This window comes from Hemitrygon akajei, chromosome 4 (assembly GCF_048418815.1).
Source record: "Hemitrygon akajei chromosome 4, sHemAka1.3, whole genome shotgun sequence".
NCBI classification, from domain to species: Eukaryota; Metazoa; Chordata; class Chondrichthyes; order Myliobatiformes; family Dasyatidae; genus Hemitrygon; species Hemitrygon akajei.
The window spans coordinates 19,274,396-19,296,648 of record NC_133127.1 but is presented as its reverse complement, the minus strand read 5'-3'; the positions used below and the strand labels follow the sequence as shown (position 1 = coordinate 19,296,648).

Sequence of the window (22,253 nt, the reverse complement as noted above, 5' to 3'; positions counted from 1 at the left end):
ACCACCAGGTTCAGGGACAGTTATTACCATTCAATCATCAGGCTCCTGAACCAGAGAAGATAACTTCACTCAAATTCACTTGCCCCATCTCTGAACTGTTTCCAGAACAGATGGACACAATTTCAAGGTCTCTTCATCTCACGTTAACAATATTTATTGCTTATTTATTTATTATTATTATTATTATTATTATTAATTTTTTCTTTCTTTTTCTATTTGCACAGTCTGATGTCTTTTACATACTGGTTTTCTGCTCTGTTGGGTGCGGTCTTTCATTGATTCTATAATGGTTATGGTATTTATTATGCTCACAAGAAAAATGAATCTCAGGGTTGTACACAATGGTTCATTTTGGTAGGTCAAATATGATGGCAGAATATAGTATTAATGGTAAGACTCTTGGCAGTGTGGAGGATCAGAGGGATCTTGGGGTCTGAGTCCACAGGACACTCAAAGCTGCTGTGCAGGTTGACTCTGTGATTAAGAAAGCATACGGTGCATTGGCCTTTATCAATTGTGGGATTAAGTTTAGGAGCCGAGAGGTAATGTTGCAGCTATATAGGACCCTGGTCAGACCCCACTTGGAGTACTGTGCTCAGATCTGGTCACATCAATATAGGAAGGATGTGGAAGCAGAAAAGGTGCAGAGGAGATTCAGATTAGATTCAACTTCATTGTCATTGTGCTGAGTACAGATACAAAGCCAATGAAATGCAGTTAGCATCAAACCAGAAATGCAAAGAACAGTGTTATTTGCAAAATAACATTAAATATAACATTCCTCCGTCACCTGACCGATCTCATTCCCTAACAGGAGATCCAACACTACCCCTTCTCTAGTTGGTACCTCTATGTATTGCTGCAAAAAACTATCCTGCACACATTTTACAAACTCCAAACCATCCAGCCCTTTTACAGTATGGGCTTCCCAGTCTATGTATGGAAAATTAAAATCTCCCATAATCACAACCCTGTGCTTACTACAAATATCTGCTATCTCCTTACAAATTTGCTCCTCCAATTTTCACTCCGCATGAGATGGTCTATAATACACCCCTATGTGTTACTACACCTTTCCCATTCCTCAATTCCACCCAAACAGCCTCCCTAGATGAGCCCTCTGATCTATTCTGCCAGAGCACCGCTGTAATATTTTCTCTGACAAGCAATACAACACCTCCCCCTCTTGTCCCTCCGATTCTATCACACCTGAAGCAACAAAATCTAGGAATATTTTGTTGCCAATCACACCCCTCCTGCAACCACGTTCCACAAATAGCTATAACATCATATTTCCAGGTATCAATCCATGCTCTAAGCTCATCCACCTTTCTTACAATGCTCCTAGCATTAAAAGAATACTGGAGTACTGCATATAAAATAGAAATATTTCAACATCTGTAAGTTCATTGATTAAATACTTGAAAGAACTGGATGAAAGTTAATGAAACTTTAATTATTGTAATTAACAGCATAGCATCAACTGCTTCCAAAAGCACAAGCACATATAGGTTTATTATAGTGGATGTAAAATAATAAAATGTTATTACAGAAAAGAAATTCTAACAGTCTCATTTTATGATGTTTATATTTCAAAATATCCATATTATGTTAAATATAAATTTTATATTTAAATACATGACATTGCTTAGTTCAAAATCTATATTATTATGGGTATGATTGAATGAGGAACTTCAAATCGGTTTCAGGGAAAAGACTATCCAAGCCACCATGACATTAGTCACTACTTCTTCATGAAATAAGCTAATGATAGCAAATTGCAGCAGAGTATGCCATACAGCCATACCCAACCATTCAACACGATCACTCTCAGTTGATCATCTACTTCAGTACCCTGTTCCGCCGTCTCCCATATCCTGGGATGCTTTTGCATTGAGAAGCATATGTATCTCCTTCTTCAATATATTGAATAACTATGGATGAATAAATTGCATGTCCATCACTCTCCAGGTGAAAAAAATCTCTTTGATCTTAGTTCTAAATGTCACATCCCCTTGTGAACCTTAGGTCTGGACTCTTTATGGTTGTGGACTGATTGGAAGTATAGGAGGGTTGTCAGAGGCAAGTTCTTTACTCAGAGAGTGGTAAGTGCATGGAATGCCCTACCAAGGATGGTGGTAGAGGTACATACATTAGGGAAATTTAAGAAACTCTTAGATAGGCACTTGGATGATTAAAAAATGAAGGTTATGTGGGAAGGATGAGCTAGATTGATCTTAGAGCAAGTTAAAAGGTTGGCCTGTACTGTGTAGTATTTTATATTCTATGAAAGTTTTTCAGCCATTATGTACATTGCCTCTGGACTGCTCTAGTCCTCTTAGAATCTGGTTTTTGTGAGCTCCTCTTTTAATGTTCTACCGAATATTGGCCCATCCTATCCAAAATCTCCTTATTTATCAGTCCTGCCATCCTTGGAATTAGTCTGATAAACCTTTGACACAATGGCAAAAGTCCTTTCTCACATAAGGAAACCAGAACTGCACTCAAAAAATTCCAGATGGGGTTTCCCAAAAGCTCAGTTCAGCTGCAGCTTCTATGTCTAATCTTGTTCTGTAAAGCAGAATGCGTCATCTTATTTAGGTAAGTACACAGGTGCAGGTTGAAGTCAGTGTGGCATATTCTTGAAATAAAAGCTTACCTCTCTCCTCCTTGACGCCCAGCAGCTTTGCTTAATCTTCCAGACGACAGCTGCCACCAACAATAATGACAGAAAACAACTGTAAAGCAATGTTTTAAAAGAGACAGTCAACTCTGTGAAATACATACAAACTATTGCACATTTCAAGTTGGCAAGCATGGAATGTGATACCAAAAAAGACTGAAGATTTGCTTAAGTCACTTGGTCCATAACAAAAAGTTTAGCCAATTTTAAAGGACAAGAGCTCCATCATATCAAAATGATCACTTTTAATTTTCAAAAAGTTTTCAAAAGAATGCCTGAATCAACTGTTTAAGTTTTATGACCATCAACCATCAAATAAATTTATGGCATTTTCAAGTGAAATGCTAATATTCCCCTGACTCCTATTCAAAATTTAAATAGGTACATTAAATCAGAATTAATTGCCGTAATACAAATAAAATGCTGAGGGAACTCAGCAGGTCAGGCAGCATCTATGGAGAGGAATAAACAGTCAACATTTCAAGCCAAGATCTTTCACAGGACTGGAAAGGAAGGGGGCAGAAGCCAGAATTAAAAAGGTAGGGGTAGAAGGAGAAGGAGCACAAGCTGGCAAGTGAAAGAAGTCAGAGGAAGTCCCAGCCCAAAACGTTGATCCTTTCCTTAGATGCTGCCTGAACTTCTGTTTTCCTCCAGCTTTTTGTGTGTATGTGTTGCTCTGGATTTCCTGCATCTACAGAATCTCTTGTGTTTATTAATTGCTGTAAGTATTTGTTGGGATGTTGATAAACAGAAAACTGACTAAAAGGAGCTTTCCAGCAATGCTGTGCTTAAGTCATGCATAGGTCCAAATCAGATTGTTTTTTGATTTCCAAGGACTCCTTCTGTAAAGTCCCCACGGATCTCTTGACCCCAGTTTCAAAGCCTGGTTCTCATGCAGACAAAAATATTTTGTATTAACAATACTGCTCTTATTGTAGTACTCTCATCTGAACAGGTACAAATGGCCAAAATCATTGTACAATGAGTTAAATATCCAACAAATAGCTAACACTAATTCTCGTGCAGCAAGAAACTGGTCTTTGTAGCAAATACTGCTCTAATCAATGCAAGTATGGTTCAAAGAAAATGTATTATCAAAGTTCATATGTCAGTACATACAACCCTGAGATTCATTTTGCAGACTTTCACAATAATACGAATAAACACAAGAGAACAGAGAAAAATTGGATGCAAGATGAACAAACGATTAATGTACAAAAGACAACATACTATGCAAATACAAAATGAAAAAAATAATTTTTAAAAATAAGCAATAAATATTGAGAACATAAGATGAAAATTCCTTGTAAATAAGTCCAAAGGTTATGGGAACATTTCAGTGATGGGGCAACTGAAGCTAAGTGAAGTTATCCCCAAGAGTTGGATGGTTGAAAGTTAATAGCTGTTCCTGAACCTGCGGTGTGAGTACTAAGGTTCCTGTATCTCCTTCCTGATTGTAGTAGTGAAAAGAGAGTATGGCCTGCATGGTAGTGGTCCTTGATGCTGTTTCCCTGTGACAGCATCAATGTTGATATGCTCAATGGTGGGGATGGCTTCATACATTATGGACTGAGCTGTATCCATTATTTTTGTAGGCTTTTCCATTCAAGTACTTTCCTGTTTCCATACCAGGCCATGATGCAACCAGTCAATATAATCTCCACCGTACATCAAAAGATGGTTGTCAAAGTTTTAGATGACATGCCAAATCTTGGGAAACTTCTAACAAAGTAGAGGCACTAATGGGCTTTCTTTGCAATGGCACTTAAGTACTAGACCCAGGATAGTTCCTTTGAAATGAAAATACCGAGGAATTTAAAGGTGCTGACCCATTCCACCTCTGATTCCCCCAATGAGGACTAACTCATGGATCTCTGGTTTCTTCCTCCTGAAGTCAATAATCAGCTCCTTGGTCTTGCTGACATTGAGTAGAGATTGTTGTTGTGGCACTGTTCAGCCAGGTTTTCAATCTACCTCCTATATGTTGATTCATTACCACATTTGATTTGGCCAACAACAGTGGTGTCATCAGCAAATTTAAATATGGCATTGGAGCTGTGCTTAGCCTCACAGTACTAGGTATAAAGTAAGGAGAACAGAGGGCTAAGCACACAGCCCTGCAGTGCACCTGTGCTGATGGAAATTGTGAAGGAAATATTGATGCCAATCCAAACTGACTGGGGTCTGTAAGTGAGGAAATCGAGGTTCCAAATGCACAAGGAGGTATTAAGGCTGAAATCTTGAAGCTCATTGATTAGTTTTGAGGAGAAGATGGTATTGAATACTGAGCTTTAGTCAATGAAGAGCAACCCGATGTGTGCACCTTCACTATTCAAATACTCCAGGATTGCATGAAGAGCCAACGAAATGGCATCTGCTGTTGACCCTGTTGTGGCAATAGGCAAATTGGAGCATATCCAAGTCACTTTTCAGGCGGGAATTAATATATTTCATCAACAAACTCTCAAAGCACTTCATCACAGTGGATATAAGTGCTACTGGACGAATCATTGGAATAGGTTACCATATTCTTCTTAGGCACTAGTATAAGAGAAGCCTGCTTGAAGCAGGTGGGTACCTCAAACTGCCGAAGAAAGAGGTTAAAAATATCAGTGTATACTCTAGTCAGCTGATCAGCACCAGTCTTTAGTACTCGGAGGGCACCCCATCTGGACCAGATGTTTTCATGAGTTCACCCCTCTCACGTCAGCCTCAGAGACTGAAATCACAGTGCCTTCAGGGGCTGTGGGGAGTTTATTAAAACACTCCTATGCTTTGACAGTCAAAGCATGCATAAAAGGCATTCAGCTCATCTGGGAGCGAAACCCTGTTGCCACCAATGTCGCTTAGTTTCACTTCATCAGATGGCATTCAAGGCCTGCCACAGTTGTTGAGTATTCAAGTTTGGTCCAGAATTGCCACCTCTCATGTGAGATAGCTTTCCAGAGGTTGTACCTGGATCTATTGTAGTTTTCTCGGTCACCAGACCTGAACACCACTTATTTAGCTCCTCAGCAGATTGTCGATCTTTTGGTTCATCCAAGGCTTCTGGTTGGGAAAGACTCTGAATGATTTTGTGGGGGTAGACTCCTCTACAAGTGTTTTTATAAAGTCCATGACAACTGTGGTATATTTGTTCAGATACTCTAATGATTCCTTGAACACAGGCCAGTTCATCGATTCAAAGCAGTCCAGTAACAGCTCCACTGCCTCCCATGACCATCTCTTTAATGTCCTTATCTCAGCAGCCTTGCTCTTTAGACTCTGCCAGTACGCAGATAGGAGGAGGACAGCCAACTGATCAGATTTCCCAAAATGTGGTCTGGAGATGGAACAGTAGGCATTCCTAATCATAGTATAACAGTGTTGAGTGTGTTGGGACCCCTTGTGCTGCAAGTGATATGTTGATGATAACTGGGCAGGAATTTATTCAAACAAGCCTGATTGAAGACCCCAACAATGATTTGAAAGGCGTCACGCTAGGTTGTGACTTGTTTGCTGATCGCAGCACTTTGTACCTCAAATGCCTGCCCATTGGCTGTATGTAAACTGTGGTCAGGATCACAGAGGAGATCTTTCTTGGTAGTAAAACGGCTGGCACTTAATTATTACATGTTCCAGATTGGGGGAACAAGAATGTAACAAGATCACTATATCACAAGGAACTTATCTTGAAACAAAGACCCCCACCTTTTGCCCTCTTCAAATCAGCAATCCCGTCCATTCTGTGTATCAGGTAGCCCTTAAGTCTTACTGATGCATCTGGCTTATCTGGAAAGAGCTATGTCTCCATGGAACAGAGAATTCAGCAATTCCTCATTTCCCCTGATATAGCAATCCTACGCTTTGTCTTGTTCTCCAGTGACTGTACATTCGCTAACAAGGTGCTGAGTAAAGGAACTTTTATACCTCGATGTTTTAGTCTAGTTTGGAGTCCTTCCCTCCTTCCTCTCTTCCAGCCATAACAATGTACTTTTATCCACTTTAAGGTGTTGCCTGAAGGGAAACTGCAGATTGCAGTGAGAGTAGTTCAGAAGTATGTTTAGAAGTTTTTAAGCTGCCCACAAAGCGTCACCTTGCTTCACCAGTGCCATCTTGATGTTTGCTATGTTTTAGTTCGTTTATAACCCAAATTTTACATTCTGAACTCTTATCCCATGTAAAATGTTCTGATGATGTGCCAAATCAAGAAATTACATAATGCTGTCCTTTCATGCTCTACATTTCATCAAGATTTAACCTAAATCATTGAGTACAATCTTCAGAGTAAAAACAATGTCTGGTCACAGAGCACCTGGCAACCGCCAGTCATTACTTAGCAACGGCAAACAGCTACAAAGTAATCAAGCAGTGATTTTGAAATGACCCTTATATTCTTTGACAAAAAGAAAATGTGCAATCTCTGAACAATTTGCAACTAAAAGCTGGTAATTAGTTTCTGATTAAAAATAATCTAAACAATTACTTTGGACTGCATTTGTACTTTCATTGCTCCATTTCATTTCATATTTTTCACAAATCAATAAGCTGCACTTGGCAAATGAAGTGCACATTAAATGCTATTTGGAACAGGTAGATTAACAGTAAAGATTAAAGTCTCATCCTCAAAAATTACCAGATGGTCTACAGATGGTGAATATAGCATAGTACAGCACAGACTGGGCCCTTCACCCGACGATGTTGTGCTGACCTTTTAAACTACACCAAAATCAATCTACAATCAACCTTCCCTTCTACAGAGACCATAACTCTCTAACTTTTTCTACATCCATGTTCCTATCAAAAGTCTCTTAAAGGTTCCAATTTCCAGCCTGCACCACCAATCCCAGCAGTGTATTCCAGGCATCCACCACCCTGTGCAAAATATCTACCTCTGACATCTCCTCTAAACTTTCCTCCACTCTGATTAAGAACACGTCCTCTGGCACTGGTCAAAAGTTGCCGGATGTCCACTTTATCTATGGCTCTCATAACCTTTTACACCTCTATCAAGTCATCTCTCATCCTGCATTGCTCCAAAGAGAAAAGCCCTAGCTCGTTAAACCTTTTGTCATAATGCATGTCCTCTAATCCAAAGTAGCATCTTGATAAATCTCCTTGGAACCTTCTCTAAATCTTCCATATCTTTCCTATAATAAGACCACCAGATCTGAACTCAATCTCAAAGTACATTTATTATTAAAGTATGCAGTATACAATCCCCCAATTAATGAAGGTCAGTGAACATATACCTTCTTAATCGCTCTATCAACATGTCCAGCAATTTTGAGGATTCCATGGATAAGGATCCCAAGATCTCTCCTCCAACTTCAAATCCAATCTTCCAAAGTATATCATTTCACACTTTTCTGGATTGAACTCCAACAGCCACTTCTCCTGTCTGTCTCCTATTGTAACCTAGAACAACCAACTACACTAACCATATTTTGCTTCCAACCTTTGTGTCATCTACAAACTCACAAAACTACCCTCCTACATCCTCATCCAAGTAATTTATAAATATCAAAGAGAAGGGGCCCTAAACAGATCCCTGTGTAACACCACAAGTTATGAACCTCCAGGCAGAATATGCTCCTTCTATTACCACACTCTGCTTTCTGTGGGCAAGCCAAATCTGAGTCCACGCAGCCAAATCCCCATGGATTCCATGCCCCATTCTGGATGAGCCTATGATGGGAAATCTTTGTTAAATGCCTGACTAAAATCCATGAAGCCCCCATCTACTGCTCTACCTTCATTGATTTGCTTTGTCCCCTGCTCAGAAAACTCAATTAGAGTTAAGAGCCATGACCTGCCCTTTACAGAACCATGTTGACTATCCCTAATCAAGCTTTGCTTCCCCAAATTCTCATACATCCTGCGCACAGAAATTCTCTCCAATAGTTTGGCCACCACTGATGTACGAATCATTGCTCATAATTCCCAGAATTAACGCGATTACCTTTCTTGAGCAACAGAATTTGCAATTTGTCATTCTCCAGACCTCTGTGACCACTTCTGTGGCCACGGAGGACAAAAATATCACCGTCAGCACCCCAGCAATCTCTTCCCTCATTTCCCAAAGCAAACTGGGGTATATTTGTCTGACCTCAGTGGCTTACCTATCTTAATATTTTTCAGAAGCTTCAACACTGCCTCTTTCTTAATGTCAACATGTTCCATTATTTCAAAGTGGTCACATTATCCTGAGAAATTTCACAATAGCTCACAAATTGTGAAATACTGTCAGCTCAAAAATCTCATCAGAAACAAGAGAAAATCTGCAGATGTTGTAAATCCAAGCAACATACACAAAATGCTGGAGGAACTCAGCATCCATGGAAAGAATACATTTGACGTTTCAATGCTGAGATCCTTCATCAGGACTGGAGAATAAAAATTTGAGGAATAGATTCAAAAGGTGGGGGACGGGTGAGAGAAACACAAGGTGATAGGTGAAACCTGAAGGGGGAAGAAATGAAGTAAAGAGCTGGGAGGTTGACTGATGAAAAAGATCGGGCAAGGAGATGAGATGAGGGAGTAAAAAGCGGGATCTCCCAATGGCTACCCATTCTAATTCCATTTCTCATTCCTATTCTGATATGTCTTTCCATGCCTCCTCCACTGTTGTGATGAGGTCACACTTAGGTTGGAGGAACAACACACTTTATATTCCATCTGGGTAGCCTCCAACCCGATGGCATCAACATCAATTTATCAAACTTCTGGTAACGTCCCCCATCCCCCTTTTCCCTCTCTGACCTCATCTCCTTGCCTGCTCACTGCCTCCCTCTGGTGCTCCTCCCCCCTTTTCCACATCCTTCTGTCCACTTCTATCAGACTCCCCCTTCTCCAGCCCAGTATCTTTTACACCAATCAAATTCCCAGCTCTTTTCTTCATCCTCCCTCCTTTAAGTTTTACCTATCACCTTGGTTTCCCTCTCCTTCCCCCCACCTTTTAAATCTACTACTCAGCTTTTTTTCTCCAGTCCTGCTGAAGGGTCTTGGCCCAAAACATTGACTGTAGTCTTTTCCATAGATGCTGCCTGGCTTGCTGAGTTTCTCCAGAATCTTGGCTGTGTTGGTTCAAAAATCTTGATTTTTTAAAGCAATGATTAAACATGCAATTGTGCATTTACAGGTATTGTCAATCGAATTCCAATCAGCAATGCAATAATGGCATACACAAAAATTGCCTGAAGAACTCGGCAGGCTAGACAGCATCTATAGAAAAGTGTTTTGGGCCAAGACCTTCATCAGGATTTCATGTGTGTTGCTTGGATTTCCAACATTTGCTGATTTTCTCTTGCATGCAATAATGTCAAACAGCAGTATTGTGATGCATGGAAGCATTGATGAAAGAGTATAATTGTCCATTTCTGTATATAAAAAATTCCTTGTTGCTGTGACTAAATGAATGTCACCAACAGAAGATATTCAGCAAGAAATAGTTGGAATGTAAGACAGTGACTTGTATTTGTGCAGTCACAAATTTCCTACCACAACTTACATCCATTAAATTATTAGTGATTTATGAAAATAAATGTGTTTGCTATTCATCAAAGAGCATGACCCCATAAAACAAGACTCAAACCCACCAAACTGAAGGGATTATTATTTCACGCAATAAAAACAGTAAGTGTTGGGGATAATCAGCAGGTGAATCAGCATCTGCAGCTGCACAATATGATATGCATGATGTCACTTTAATATTCCATTTCACTCCTCTCTAACCTTGTTGTTCCAATAAAGCTCCATAAATCAAGGAACAGCATCTAATCTCCGATTTGGAACTTCAGAGTCCGAGGGAACAAAAACATAGAAAACATACACACAACACAGGCCTTTCGGCCCACAAAGCTATGCCGAACATGTCCCTACCTTAGAACTACCCAGGCTTTACCCATAACCCACTATTTTTCTAAGATTCATGTAGCCATCCAGGAGGCTCTTAAAAGACCCTATCGTTTCTGCCTCCACCACCGCCGGCGAGAGCCCATTCCACGCCCTCACCATCCTCTGCGTAAAAAACTTACCCGACATCTCCTCTGTACCTACTTCGAAGCACCTTAAAACAATGCCCTCTCACGCTAGCCATTTCAGCCTTGGAGAAAAGCCTCTGACTATCCACACGGTCAATGCCTCTCATTATCTTGTACACCTCTATCAGGTCACCACTCATCCTCCATCGCTCCAAAATGTACAAAAACGTACTAAACATTTTCCAACAACCCACCTTTCTAGTTAATCTTAGGACTTGTCTGACTTGTGGAACCCTTCCAGAATTCAGTTTTTTTCCCCAGATACCCACCTACCCTCCCAACACTCCTAACTTTCACTAACTTAATTCAATTTAGATCTCTTTCACCACTTGGTCTTCATCATATTACAAACGTTCTCCCCACCCTATCCTTTAATGCAATTTAAAACTTGCTGAATTTCTAACTTTCATCAGTTCCGATCATAATTCATGAAAGTTAGAAGTTAATCAAGTTTTAAATTGCAGTGAAGGTGCAAATGGAAAGAATGTCTGAATGAAACATTAATTCAGTTTTTCTGTCCAGAGGTGCACCCTAACCTGTTGAGTATTTCTAGCATCAGGAGTTTTCTGCTTTGCAATATCATGATTGCAATTTTAGAATACTGTGCCAAGTACTCAAGATCAGAGGGGAACCGATCATTAAAAAAGTGAAACAAGAAGCATTTCATTAACATTGTCTATTCTCAGGACAGTCAAAAATATGTAATGCAGATGACAAGAGAGGACCTGACATAATTTATTTATAAACAAAATCTCTCATGAACGGCCAAAAGGTACAGAAAATTTATTCCAAGGTCCTTCAATTCACTTTAGGAATTGGTTCACATCAACCAACAATGTCAATGAATAATTGTCAGATTGGTTAATATTATGTGTGAAATAAACAAAGAAGGAGCCAAGGTGCCCTAATGTTTACCCAAGATGACAATATTACATGTATTGCCCCAAGCTTGTTTAAGAGTTATAGCACTCCAGAGACAAAGAAATCATTTCAGCTTCTGACATTCTGCATCTACTGCCAAGATATTGATGGGCATTCCATTTTTAACCTCTCTGAGGTAAATGCAAAGCCTGTTTTGAAGCAGATGGGATTTACAAGGATGACTGCATTACAATAGACGATAAAGTTCTCATACCTGATCCAACTAATACTGAAAATTCATGGTTCACATCAGTAAATCTCAACCAAATGAAGATAGTCATGACTGAATGGCAGAGCAGACTCGGTAGGCCAAATGCCCTCTAATGGTCTAATCTCAGCAGGAGAGCCATTAAGATAGGTTGACAGTCACATAAGATCAGCTTTTCTCAATCTTTTGAGATACCCAGTAATTCTCAAAACTGCACCTCAAGATATTGCTATAAACACTGTCTCAATATGTTGTATTTTAACCCTCAAGAAAATGAAAACTTGTGGGTAAAGCATCATCTGTAGATGAGAAGGGATGATCAATGTTCCTGACTGAGAACCTCTAACAGGACAGGCACCAGGTCTCACACTAAAATGCCAACTATCCTCAGATGCTGTTCAACCCAATGAGTTCCTCATGCTGTTGGTTTCTCCGTTCCAAATTCTAGCACCTGTAGCCTTTTGTGTCTCAAAAGGCAATCCTGTGACTTGGCACCCATAAAACTGCACTATGGGAGCTTTAAATGAAAACAGTGTTACTTTAATTGCCACCCAAACTTGTGCACATGAAGGCCGTTTGTCACAGTTGACATCAAGTCAGTTCTATACTTGCCATTACAGTCCTGCACATACTGAAAGGTGACAGCTCTATTAAAAGGAGGAAATCTTTTGGTGAACCTATAATACAGGCCGCACCCTAGAGGAAAGAAAGCTCACATACTGGAAGGTACTTATACTGATTATTTCCTTCTCAGTAGCAACCACACACAGTGGCCACTTGGTTAGGTACATGAGGTACCTAAAGAGGATACTGAGTGTATTTCTGTATGTTTGTGGTCTTCTGCTGCTGTAGAAGACCACACTTCAAGGTTCAACATGTTGTGCATTCAGAGCTTGAATCACTCATTAGCAAGGCATTTTTGCAGAGAACTGGATGCTTTTTGTCATTCTCACCATTCTCTGTAAACTCCACAGACTGTTATACTTGAAAATCTCAGGGGATCTGCAATTTCTGAGATACTCAAACCACCCCGACGAACACCAACAACATTCTACTGTCAAAGTCACTTAGATCACATTTCTTCACCATTCTGATGTTTGATCTGAACAACAACATCATCTGACCACAGCATCTGCAGTGTACTTTGTATTAACTGAACCTCAAACATGTCTGCATGCACTGAGTTGCTGCCACATAATTGGCTGATTAGATATTTGCATTAGTGAGCAGGTGTACAGCTGTACCTAATGGAATGGCCAAATAAAGGTGTACTTGTAAATGGCACCTCCTAGTGTTGAATTAAATTGGCAGCTGGAGCAGAATTGTTGTTCCCAGCTCACAATCCAGACTCCTGGGCTAATGGTTCAAACCCAACACTGCAGCTGGGAGAAATATATTTAATTAACATCTGGAATAAAAACAAGTCTCATAAACAATAACAACCATCAAGTTACTAGCCTGTGGTGAACAAAACATACGGTTCTCCGATGAAGGAAAAACTGTGCCTTAATTTAGCATTCCTGATACCAAATTTCAAACAACATCAAAGTAGTTAATTTTAAACTGTCCTCTGAAAAGACCCACCAAGCCATTCAGTTAGGACTTTGTTTTTGAGGCTTAGTCTAAAGGTAAAACAAGCCGTGATCACTGGACTCCAACACCGGTCCTGGGATGGCATCCCAGGGAGAGTACTCAGAGTGTGCGTGGCACAAGTGGCAGGTGTGTTTACAGACATTTTTAGTCTCTCCTTCTCCCAGAGTAGAGTGCGCTCCTGCTGTCTGAACAACTGGTGTCCAGTCACACTCACCGCAATAATCAGCAAATGCTTTGAGAGGCTGGTAAAGGACTTCATCTGCAGCATGCTACCATGCACATTGGACCCCCCTACAATTCGCTTACCGACACAACCGATTGACAGATGGCGCAATTGCCACATCTCTACACACCGTCCTTACACATCTGGAGAAAAAGGATGCTTATCAGAGAATGCTGTTCTTGGACTGCACATTCAACACCACAATTCCCTGCAGGCTTGACAAGAAGCTCAGAGACCTCAGCCTTCACCCTGCCTTGGATTTTGTGTGCTTGGATTTTCAGAAGCCATTTGATAAGGTGCCACACAAGAGGCTGCTTAACAAGCTACGAGTCCATGGTATTACAGAAAAGATTCTAGCATGGATAAAGTAGTGGCTGATTGGCAGGAGGCAAAGAAAGGGAATAATGGGAGCCTTTTCTGGCCAGCTGCTGGTGATTAGTAGTGCTCCTCAGAGGTCTGTGTCGGGTTTGATTCTTTTTAAATTTTATCTCACTGATCTGCATGAAGGAATTGATGGCTTTGTTGCAAAGTTTGCAGACAATATAAAGGTAGGTGGAGGGGCAGATAGTTTTGAGGAAAAAGGGAGGCTACAGAAGGACTTAGATTAGGAGAATGGACAAAGAAATGGCAGATGAAATAGTGTTTTCGAAAGTGTAGGGGCATGCACTTTATAGAAGAAATGGAAAGGGTCAACTATTCTCTAAATGTGGAGAAAAAACAAAAAAATTAGGTGCAAAGGGACTTGGGAGTCCTTGTGTAGGATGCCCTAAAGGTTAATTTCCAGGTTGAGTCTACGGTGAGGAAGGCAAATATGATGTTAGCACTTATTTCAAGAAGACTAGATTACAAAAGCAAGGATGTCATGCTGAAACTTTAAAAAAAAACACTGGTGAGGCCTCACTTGGAGTACTATGAGCAGGTTTGGGCACCTGAACTTAGAAAGAATGTGCTGAAACTGGAGTGAGTTCAAAGGAGGTTCATGAAAATGAATGGCTTGTCATATGAAGAGCAGTGATGGTTCTGGGCCTGTATTCCCTAAAATTCAGAAGAACTAGGGGTGACCTCATTGAAACCTATCAATGGTGAAAGGCCTTGACATAATGGATGTGGAGAGGATCTTTCCTATGGTGGGAGAGCATAAGGCCAGAGGACACAGCCTCAGAATAGAGGAGTGTCCTTTTAGAACAGAGATGAGGAGGAATTTCTTTAGCCAGCGAATGGTGAATCTGCAGAATACTTTACCACAGGCAGTTATGGAGGCCAAGTACTTATGTATATTTAAGGCAGAGGTTAATAATAGATTCTTGATTGGTCAGAGCATGACGAGATACGTGGAGAAGGCAGGAGATTAGGGCTGAGAGGAAAATTGGATCAGCATAATGAAATGGTGGCGCAGACTCGATAGGCCAAATGGCCTAATTCTGCTCCTATATCTTATGATCAAAGGTGAAACATAAATAACGTGGCTACAAGATATCAGAGTGGGATACCCTGCACAGTATCATTACAGCACAGTACAGACCCATTAGCCTTCAATGTGCTGACCTGTTAAACTACTCTAAGATCAATCTAATCCTTCTCTTCTGCATTGCTCTCCATTTTATCATCCATGCGCCCATCTAACAGTTTCTTAAATGCCCCTAATATATCTGACTCTACCAGCACCACATGCAGGACAATGCATGTCCTCTGAGATAGTGACACATAGGAATTTAATGCTACTGACCCACTCCACCTCTGATTCTCCAATGAGGACTGGCTCATGGATCTCTGGTTTCCCTCTCCTGAAGTCTACGATCAGTTCCTCAGTATTGCTGACATCGAGAGAGAGGTTGTTGTTATGACACTACTCAGCTACTGAACTGCATTGAGCTCCATGCATTAGTGGCTGCCACACGCCTGGCTGATTAGATACTTGCATTAACAAGGTGTACAACTGTACCTAATAAAGTGACCACTGAGTGCATTTTCTTGTTGATGTTCTATTACCTAACTGTAATTATACTTGAACCTCACCTTTTCTTTAACTTTCTGGAAAACTTATTCTTCCATTAAAATTCAGATTTTATTTTCTAAACATTCTATTTCAATAGTTCAATCGAACAGTATATTTTTACTTTGCCTTCTGCATCCCACATGCTTAAAGCCTCAAATCAAATGATATACGTACAGTATGCACTCAAATGTAAAGCTACATGAAGACATCACTAACATCTACTTAAACTAGTGTACGAAATTAAAGAGTAAAGTGCTACTAGAATTCCTGCTCCCATTTTTCATCATTATTCCCTGGTTTAGATCTTACCACTTCATCCATCTATTTCACAAGTACATTATCTCATTTTTTATGATACATCTCCTACTCAATCTTGTCACAAAATTACTCAGCCTATTTGTGACAGCTTGATGCAGGTCATGTTGACTTTTGCAATGCTGGTGGTAGAAAAACAAGTGGCAAGTTTTCATTGAAACCATTCATTAAAATAACTTTGAAACTCTTCCAGTTGTGTTCAGTCACTTAGCTAAAGGAGAGATGAGCAATTTGCAAAAGACTTGAACATAGCTTTGGCACGTCACCAAAAACTTTGCCAAACTTCTATGGATACATTGTGAAGAGTATCTGAAATGATTGCATCATAGCCTAGCATGGAAACCTATGCTCAGGACTGGGATGGAAAAGTCTACAGAAAGTGGTGGTAGTAATGCAATCACTCAGTTTGGGTATGATGTTTTCCAAAGGGGTTGGCTGATTCTCAGGTGACTGTAGAGGCTAAATGGCGATCCACATAACTGGGGTGACAGGGTATATTCCCTTAATGGAGGATTTCTCTGTGTGACTTAGTTTAACATAGGGAGGCTGGTGCACAGGCAGCCATCACACAATCCTTGACAGATCAGAGTCAGGGTCTAGTGGCATCGAGTGCAAAATGACTGTGGACTCTTCACTACTACAGCCTTCCTCCACCTTCATTATTGCTGTGATGTATCATTATCTTCCACCAGCTCCACTACAGAGGTCATAGTTTTTGGAAACTCCTTGACTTTTTCTTCATGGGTGACCCTACCAGTAGCTAAGCACCAAATGATGTTGCTCTCCGGATCTCATGAATTCATGAGCCTCTCCACTGTGATATGGTGATAATCCTTGGAGAAATTACAGCCCAGTCCATCATAAGTGAAACTCTCCCACCACTGAGCACATTTACATTGAGTGCTACCAGAAAAAAACATCTAGCCCAAAACGTTGAGTGTTTATCCATTCCTGTAGATGCTGCCTGACATGCTGAGTTCCTCCAGCATTTTGCGTGTGTTGCTATCCATCATCAAAGACCCTCACAATCTGGCCATACTGAGAACATGAGTTATAAAGAGACCTTGAAAGTGAGTCTGTAGGCTGTGGAATGAGTTCAGTGTTGTGGTGAGTGTGGTGAATGAAATTATCCACACTGATTCAGGAGTCTGATGATTGTAGGGTAATAGCTGTTCCTGAACCTGGTGGTGTGGAACCTAAGACTTTTGTAACTCCTGCTCGATTATAGTAACGAAAAAAGAGTATGGCTAGATTGTGGAAGGTCTTTATTTTCCTGTAAATGCCTGCAAGAAAATGAATCTCAAAGTAGTATATGGTAACATACATGTCCTTTGATAATAAATTTTACTTTGTCTACTTTGACTTTGAATTTGTCTCATTAACAAATTCCTATAACACCCACAAACTGCAACAGCTTAAACACTTTCAGGTTATCTTTATCTATCATTTGGCCTTGCTGTTCTTCAAATGGCAAATCTTCTCAAGCAATCTTCAGCACATTAGCCTATTTCTTCTTGCACATATCAACAAGAGTTTACCCTGACCCATGAATGCTTTCACATATTAAAATATTTCACTACCCTATTGTTTGAATAGGTCACAATAACTTCGTCACACATACAATGCTGAGGAACTCAGCAGGTCTGACAGCATACGTGGAGAGGAATAAACTCTCAACTTTTCAGGCGGAAAGCTTTCATCCAGACTGGAAAGGAAGGCGGAAGAAGCCATAATGTGGGGGACGGGAAGAATTATAAGCTGGCAGGTCATAGGTGAAGCCAGGTGAGGGGGATGATAGGTGAGTGCGGTAGGGGGTGAAGTGAGAAGCTGGGAGGTAATGGGTGGAAAAGTTAAAAGGTGGAAGAAGAAATCTGATAGGAAAAGAGAGTGGACAATGGGAGAAAAGGTAAGAGGAAGGACTCCACAGGGAGGCATTAGGCAGATGAAAGGAAGAGAAGGGATAAGAGGAATTTAACTTAATTTTATACATACGTGTAAACAGAACTTTTATGATAATGATTACTCTGCATGGTGAAGAGCTACTTATAACAAGTTGCACTAAAAGGGTAGAGAGAATAGTTGTGTAATTGTTTAGTAAGCTCTTGTTGAATCACCAGTATACAAACTTGAGTAATTCATATAAAAATATATTAAGCAGAATTAGTATATTTTAAATAAGCTGCTTCTGTAGCACTTCACAGAGCTCCATTGTACATGACTGGGACTCTGACTGTGATTTATCTAAGAAAGATCTTCTTCTTCGTAAGTGCATCAGCCCTACTGGGGCACAGGCTGCTGACAACAGCTCACCAGAATCCTCTTTCCTGGGCCAGTCTTTCAAATTGTCTCCAGTGTACCCTATCTTCTTGGTGCTCCTCCTCTCTCAGAGTTGAGTCTTTGGAGCTTCTGTTGGCAATTCTGTAGCTCTTGGTTTCTACAGGATGTGGTTGCTAGCCTCATACTTCATCCCCCTACTTTTGCATCCAGGCTTCGAACTGACCATGCCAGAGTTTCTATGAAAAACACCAATTCCTATAGACATTTCTTCCCAAGCATCTGATATAAACTATGGAGCAGAAGTTAGAGTTTTTCAAACAGGACACTATAAAATAGAAAGCTTTGCAAACTGGTGCAGGGATGAGGGTGCCAGGAAGAGGTGAGAGACTGCAAGCCAACCAGGCAGCATAATTTTAAACTTGTGAGTAGGTGGCATAATTAAAAAAACATTATTTTATTTAATTGTGATATCCTGGTTTAAGACAATGCTTTATTTTATTAATACAGTTATGCTGTTGCATATTTCGTTTACAGAAGCTTTTCTCAAAATGCAATGAGTTCCCTTAACTACATGATACAATTGAAAATTTTAGTTTTGCTGTAATAAAAATTCAGAAGATTGACAAGTTAGGCTTGTTGAATTAGCGATAGAGGCTGTCTTGGGAATATTCTAGAGAGAGAAAGAGTGGGAAAAATGGTGGGCACCATTTTCTAGAGAGTGAGCATATGATCGAAGGAGGAGAAAGAAAGAAAGTGGAAAATGGAAACAGACAATGAACATAGTAGAAGAACTTGGTGAAATGCTCACAGAACTCATTTGGAAGGACAGATACTGCTGTCGGAAAATCCTCATGCAAACAATGGTCTCACAGAGAATGCAGATATTTTTAGCTAGCTGGTTAGCACCTGGAGACAGTTTGGAGGAAGTCTGACACCTTCTCCTTGGACATTGCATGAATATTTTTCTTTCCTGGGACATGTTCTTCAGCTCAAAATTGCTTCAGTATTGTGAGCAAACAAAGTGAAGCAAACTGTATTAATTACGTAACAATGAGCTTCAGCAATTACCTGCATTTTTTATTTATATATGTAGATAACATTTATCATATATAATATGATGAGCCCTTTATTTTATTTAGTATAATAGAGTATTACTGTGTTTGTACTGTTTGGAATAGTTCGCCAATACAATTTCAATTTAAGTTATTTAAATTTATACTGCTTTCTGGGGAACAGTAAATTTGTTCAGGGTGTTCATGGGTGCGTCAGTATTCATACAAGTAGCAGTTCTACTTACCCTTAAAGGGCCATTCAAGCTTCTATGTTTGGGTAAGTTATGCTGTTATTCCTCTCTGTGCCTTGTGGCACATCGGGCGGCAACCTTGCCTTTTTTTTGGCATATTGTCTATTTTTCACAAGGCCGAGTTGCCAGCTCGACGCTCAACCCAGCACAGATGTAAAGCGTGCAAGAAACTGGCTGCATTCCAAGCCCAGACCACTCACCTCCAAGTCTGGTGCAGATGCCACTACACCATCAGCTGGCTGTATTTGTGTTTACTTGAATCACATTTACCCTAGACATGTTTATATATTGGAAATGGCCTTTTCATAATTTTTCCAATGCATTGTCGTTATGTTCCTTTTAGCTTGCCTTCACAGTAATAGCTAACTTGTTAGAAGCCTACGATGAGAGGGTTACATAATATTTTTAATCAGTGCTGAGAATTTGTGATGAGGTAACTACTGAATAACACAATGTGCAGCATAAGGAATGAACAGAATACAGGCTACATTTATTCTTGTACATTACTGTTGTACAATATTATTATACATTGTATAGCAAGAGTATAGAATCCCAATGCAGGGCCTTGGCCTGAAACATCAACTCTTCATTCCTTTCCATAGATGCTGTCTGATCTGCTGAATTCTGCCAGAATTCTGTGTCTGTTACAGGCTACGTCAATCAGTTAGCCACAAATTTCTGCCTTCAGAAGACAATACATAACATTAACAATATTAAAAGACCTGTATTGTGCAAACTTAAATTATTGCTTTTAGTGTGGCTGATCATAATGTTCTGTTTGTAGTAGTCATTCATGATTGAAGCATCTTGGTTAAAGGAAAATCACAATGACGCTCATAGGAGTGGCCAGAATTCATTGATGTACTTTTGTAATGTAATGGTACAACAGATTTAATGTTTCATAAATAACAATGCTGCCACTGGTGCAACAATTTCATTATGGTGTTATCTTTTGGCAACTCCCAAGTTATCAGATGAATCCTTACACTGTTGTTAAAAGGGCAGACATTGCTAATGAAATATAAGCTCATTATAAAGTTTTTTTTAAATCAGCAATATTGTTTGCTCAATTCAAGTATACTAACCTGAAAAATGTGACAAAGAACTGCACAAGGTCCATGAAGTTGTTATGCTGAGAAAAGGCGATCTATGAAGAAAAAAGGGCATGTATTAAATTTTAAATGCAGCTAAAAGAAGTTAATATAGCAGGACCATAAAGACAGTCATAGACACTGCATGGATCTGCCACTACTGAGCTCACAAAGACCAACGACAACCAATTATGATACTAAATTCCTTCTTTATTCTCCCCACACTGTCATCAAATCCTTTTAGATTCTATATAATGGGGGTGAAGTATAGTGATCAATTAACCTACCAAACTGCCGGTCTTTGGAATGTGGGAAGAAACCAGAGCATTCAGAGGAATCCCACGCAATCACAGGACAGCCAGCAAACCGCACGCACTCAGCAACTGGGGTCAGAACTGAACCCAGTTTCCAGTGCTGCGAAGCAATAATATCATTCACTGCACCATATCACATTTCATGATGCTGAATATGATTTTAAAAAAACCATTAAAATAAATTAGGCAGATAATAGCATTCAGTGTACTTCAGCTGAGTAACAACAGACACCATCATAACAAATTCAGTCTTCATACAAGATTAGGCCATTTCCATTCCACTGAGCTGAGATGGAAGGGGACCTGTTGATGGAAGTTCAGTGAAACTGTTTTATTAAAAGAAAAGGGTATTGAACAAATATTTAGGAACAGCTAAATTTTTAAGATCAGCTTCAGAAGACATCTTAACTTGCCTCAAAGTGAAATTTTTTTTAAAGTCTGGCATACTTAAAGTTCCTAAAATATGGACAGAGTTCAATTACATCCTAAAGGGATGTGCTGCATATCTAAAGTGCAACTTGGACCATATTATTATTAAAAATTAGCTTTTTTGTCGCATGTACATCAAAACATTAGTGAAATGTGTTGTTTGCAACAAATCAAATCAGCAAGGATGGCTAAGCAGCCCGCAAGTGTCACCACGTTTCTGACACCAGCACAGCATGCCCACAGCTCAAAAATCATATCTTTGGAATGCGGACGGAAATCAGAGCACCCAGAGGAAACCCACGCAGCCTCGGGGAGAATGTACAAACTCTTTACAGACAGTGACAGAAATTGATGTAAATCGTCACGGTAACTGCTAGGCTACTATACCACCCATTAGTTTGATAGCACAATGAATGCAAAGTAAGGGATGTCTTAACTGTAATTAATGCAATGTATTATGTATAAAGTATATTTTGCAGAAAAATATTCCAAGACAAATTCTTTGTTTAATGGATTTAATTTTTTATTTAGAAAATTTTCATCTTTAGATATAGTCTGAGGAACCCTATAACTATCCTTTAACCTTTTAAAATACTTACATCAGGACTGTTTATGTTGTATATCATGCAACACATAGGACTGTGACAGGTTAATCTTCTGTAGTTCTAAGTAACTTTACTTTGACCTGTGCTCCAAGAGGTTATTCCACCTATCTGCAACTGATCAAGAATTCCCCAGCCACCAACTCTTCAATCAAACTTGCAGACTTTCCTCCTAAAAATACCTCTTTGCTCAAACAGGTAGAATGATCATCTTTGAAGCAAACAAATTAAAATGTTATTGTTTACGGTTGCTGCTGATTAGATGCACAAAGTGATG

At 39.8% G+C, this 22,253-nt stretch overlaps 1 protein-coding gene across 4 annotated transcripts in view; it reads right to left on the bottom strand.

The window, feature by feature from the left end:
- atrn (attractin) overlaps positions 1 to 22,253 on the bottom strand; it is a 414,604-nt gene that overhangs the window by 107,240 nt on the left and 285,111 nt on the right. The window contains exons 25-27 of one of the 4 annotated variants that reach the window (XM_073042131.1): positions 20,626 to 20,687; positions 2,660 to 2,738; positions 1,612 to 2,571 (exon numbers count right to left, since the gene is read on the bottom strand). In XM_073042131.1, the coding sequence (XP_072898232.1) occupies positions 2,542 to 2,571; positions 2,660 to 2,738; positions 20,626 to 20,687 (171 nt within the window). In that variant the 3' untranslated portion in view covers positions 1,612 to 2,541. Of the gene's footprint in view, positions 1 to 1,611; positions 2,572 to 2,659; positions 2,739 to 20,006; positions 20,223 to 20,625; positions 20,688 to 22,253 lie in introns of those variants that run through there. The other 3 variants (XM_073042130.1, XM_073042132.1, XM_073042133.1) reach the window with 3 other exon arrangements.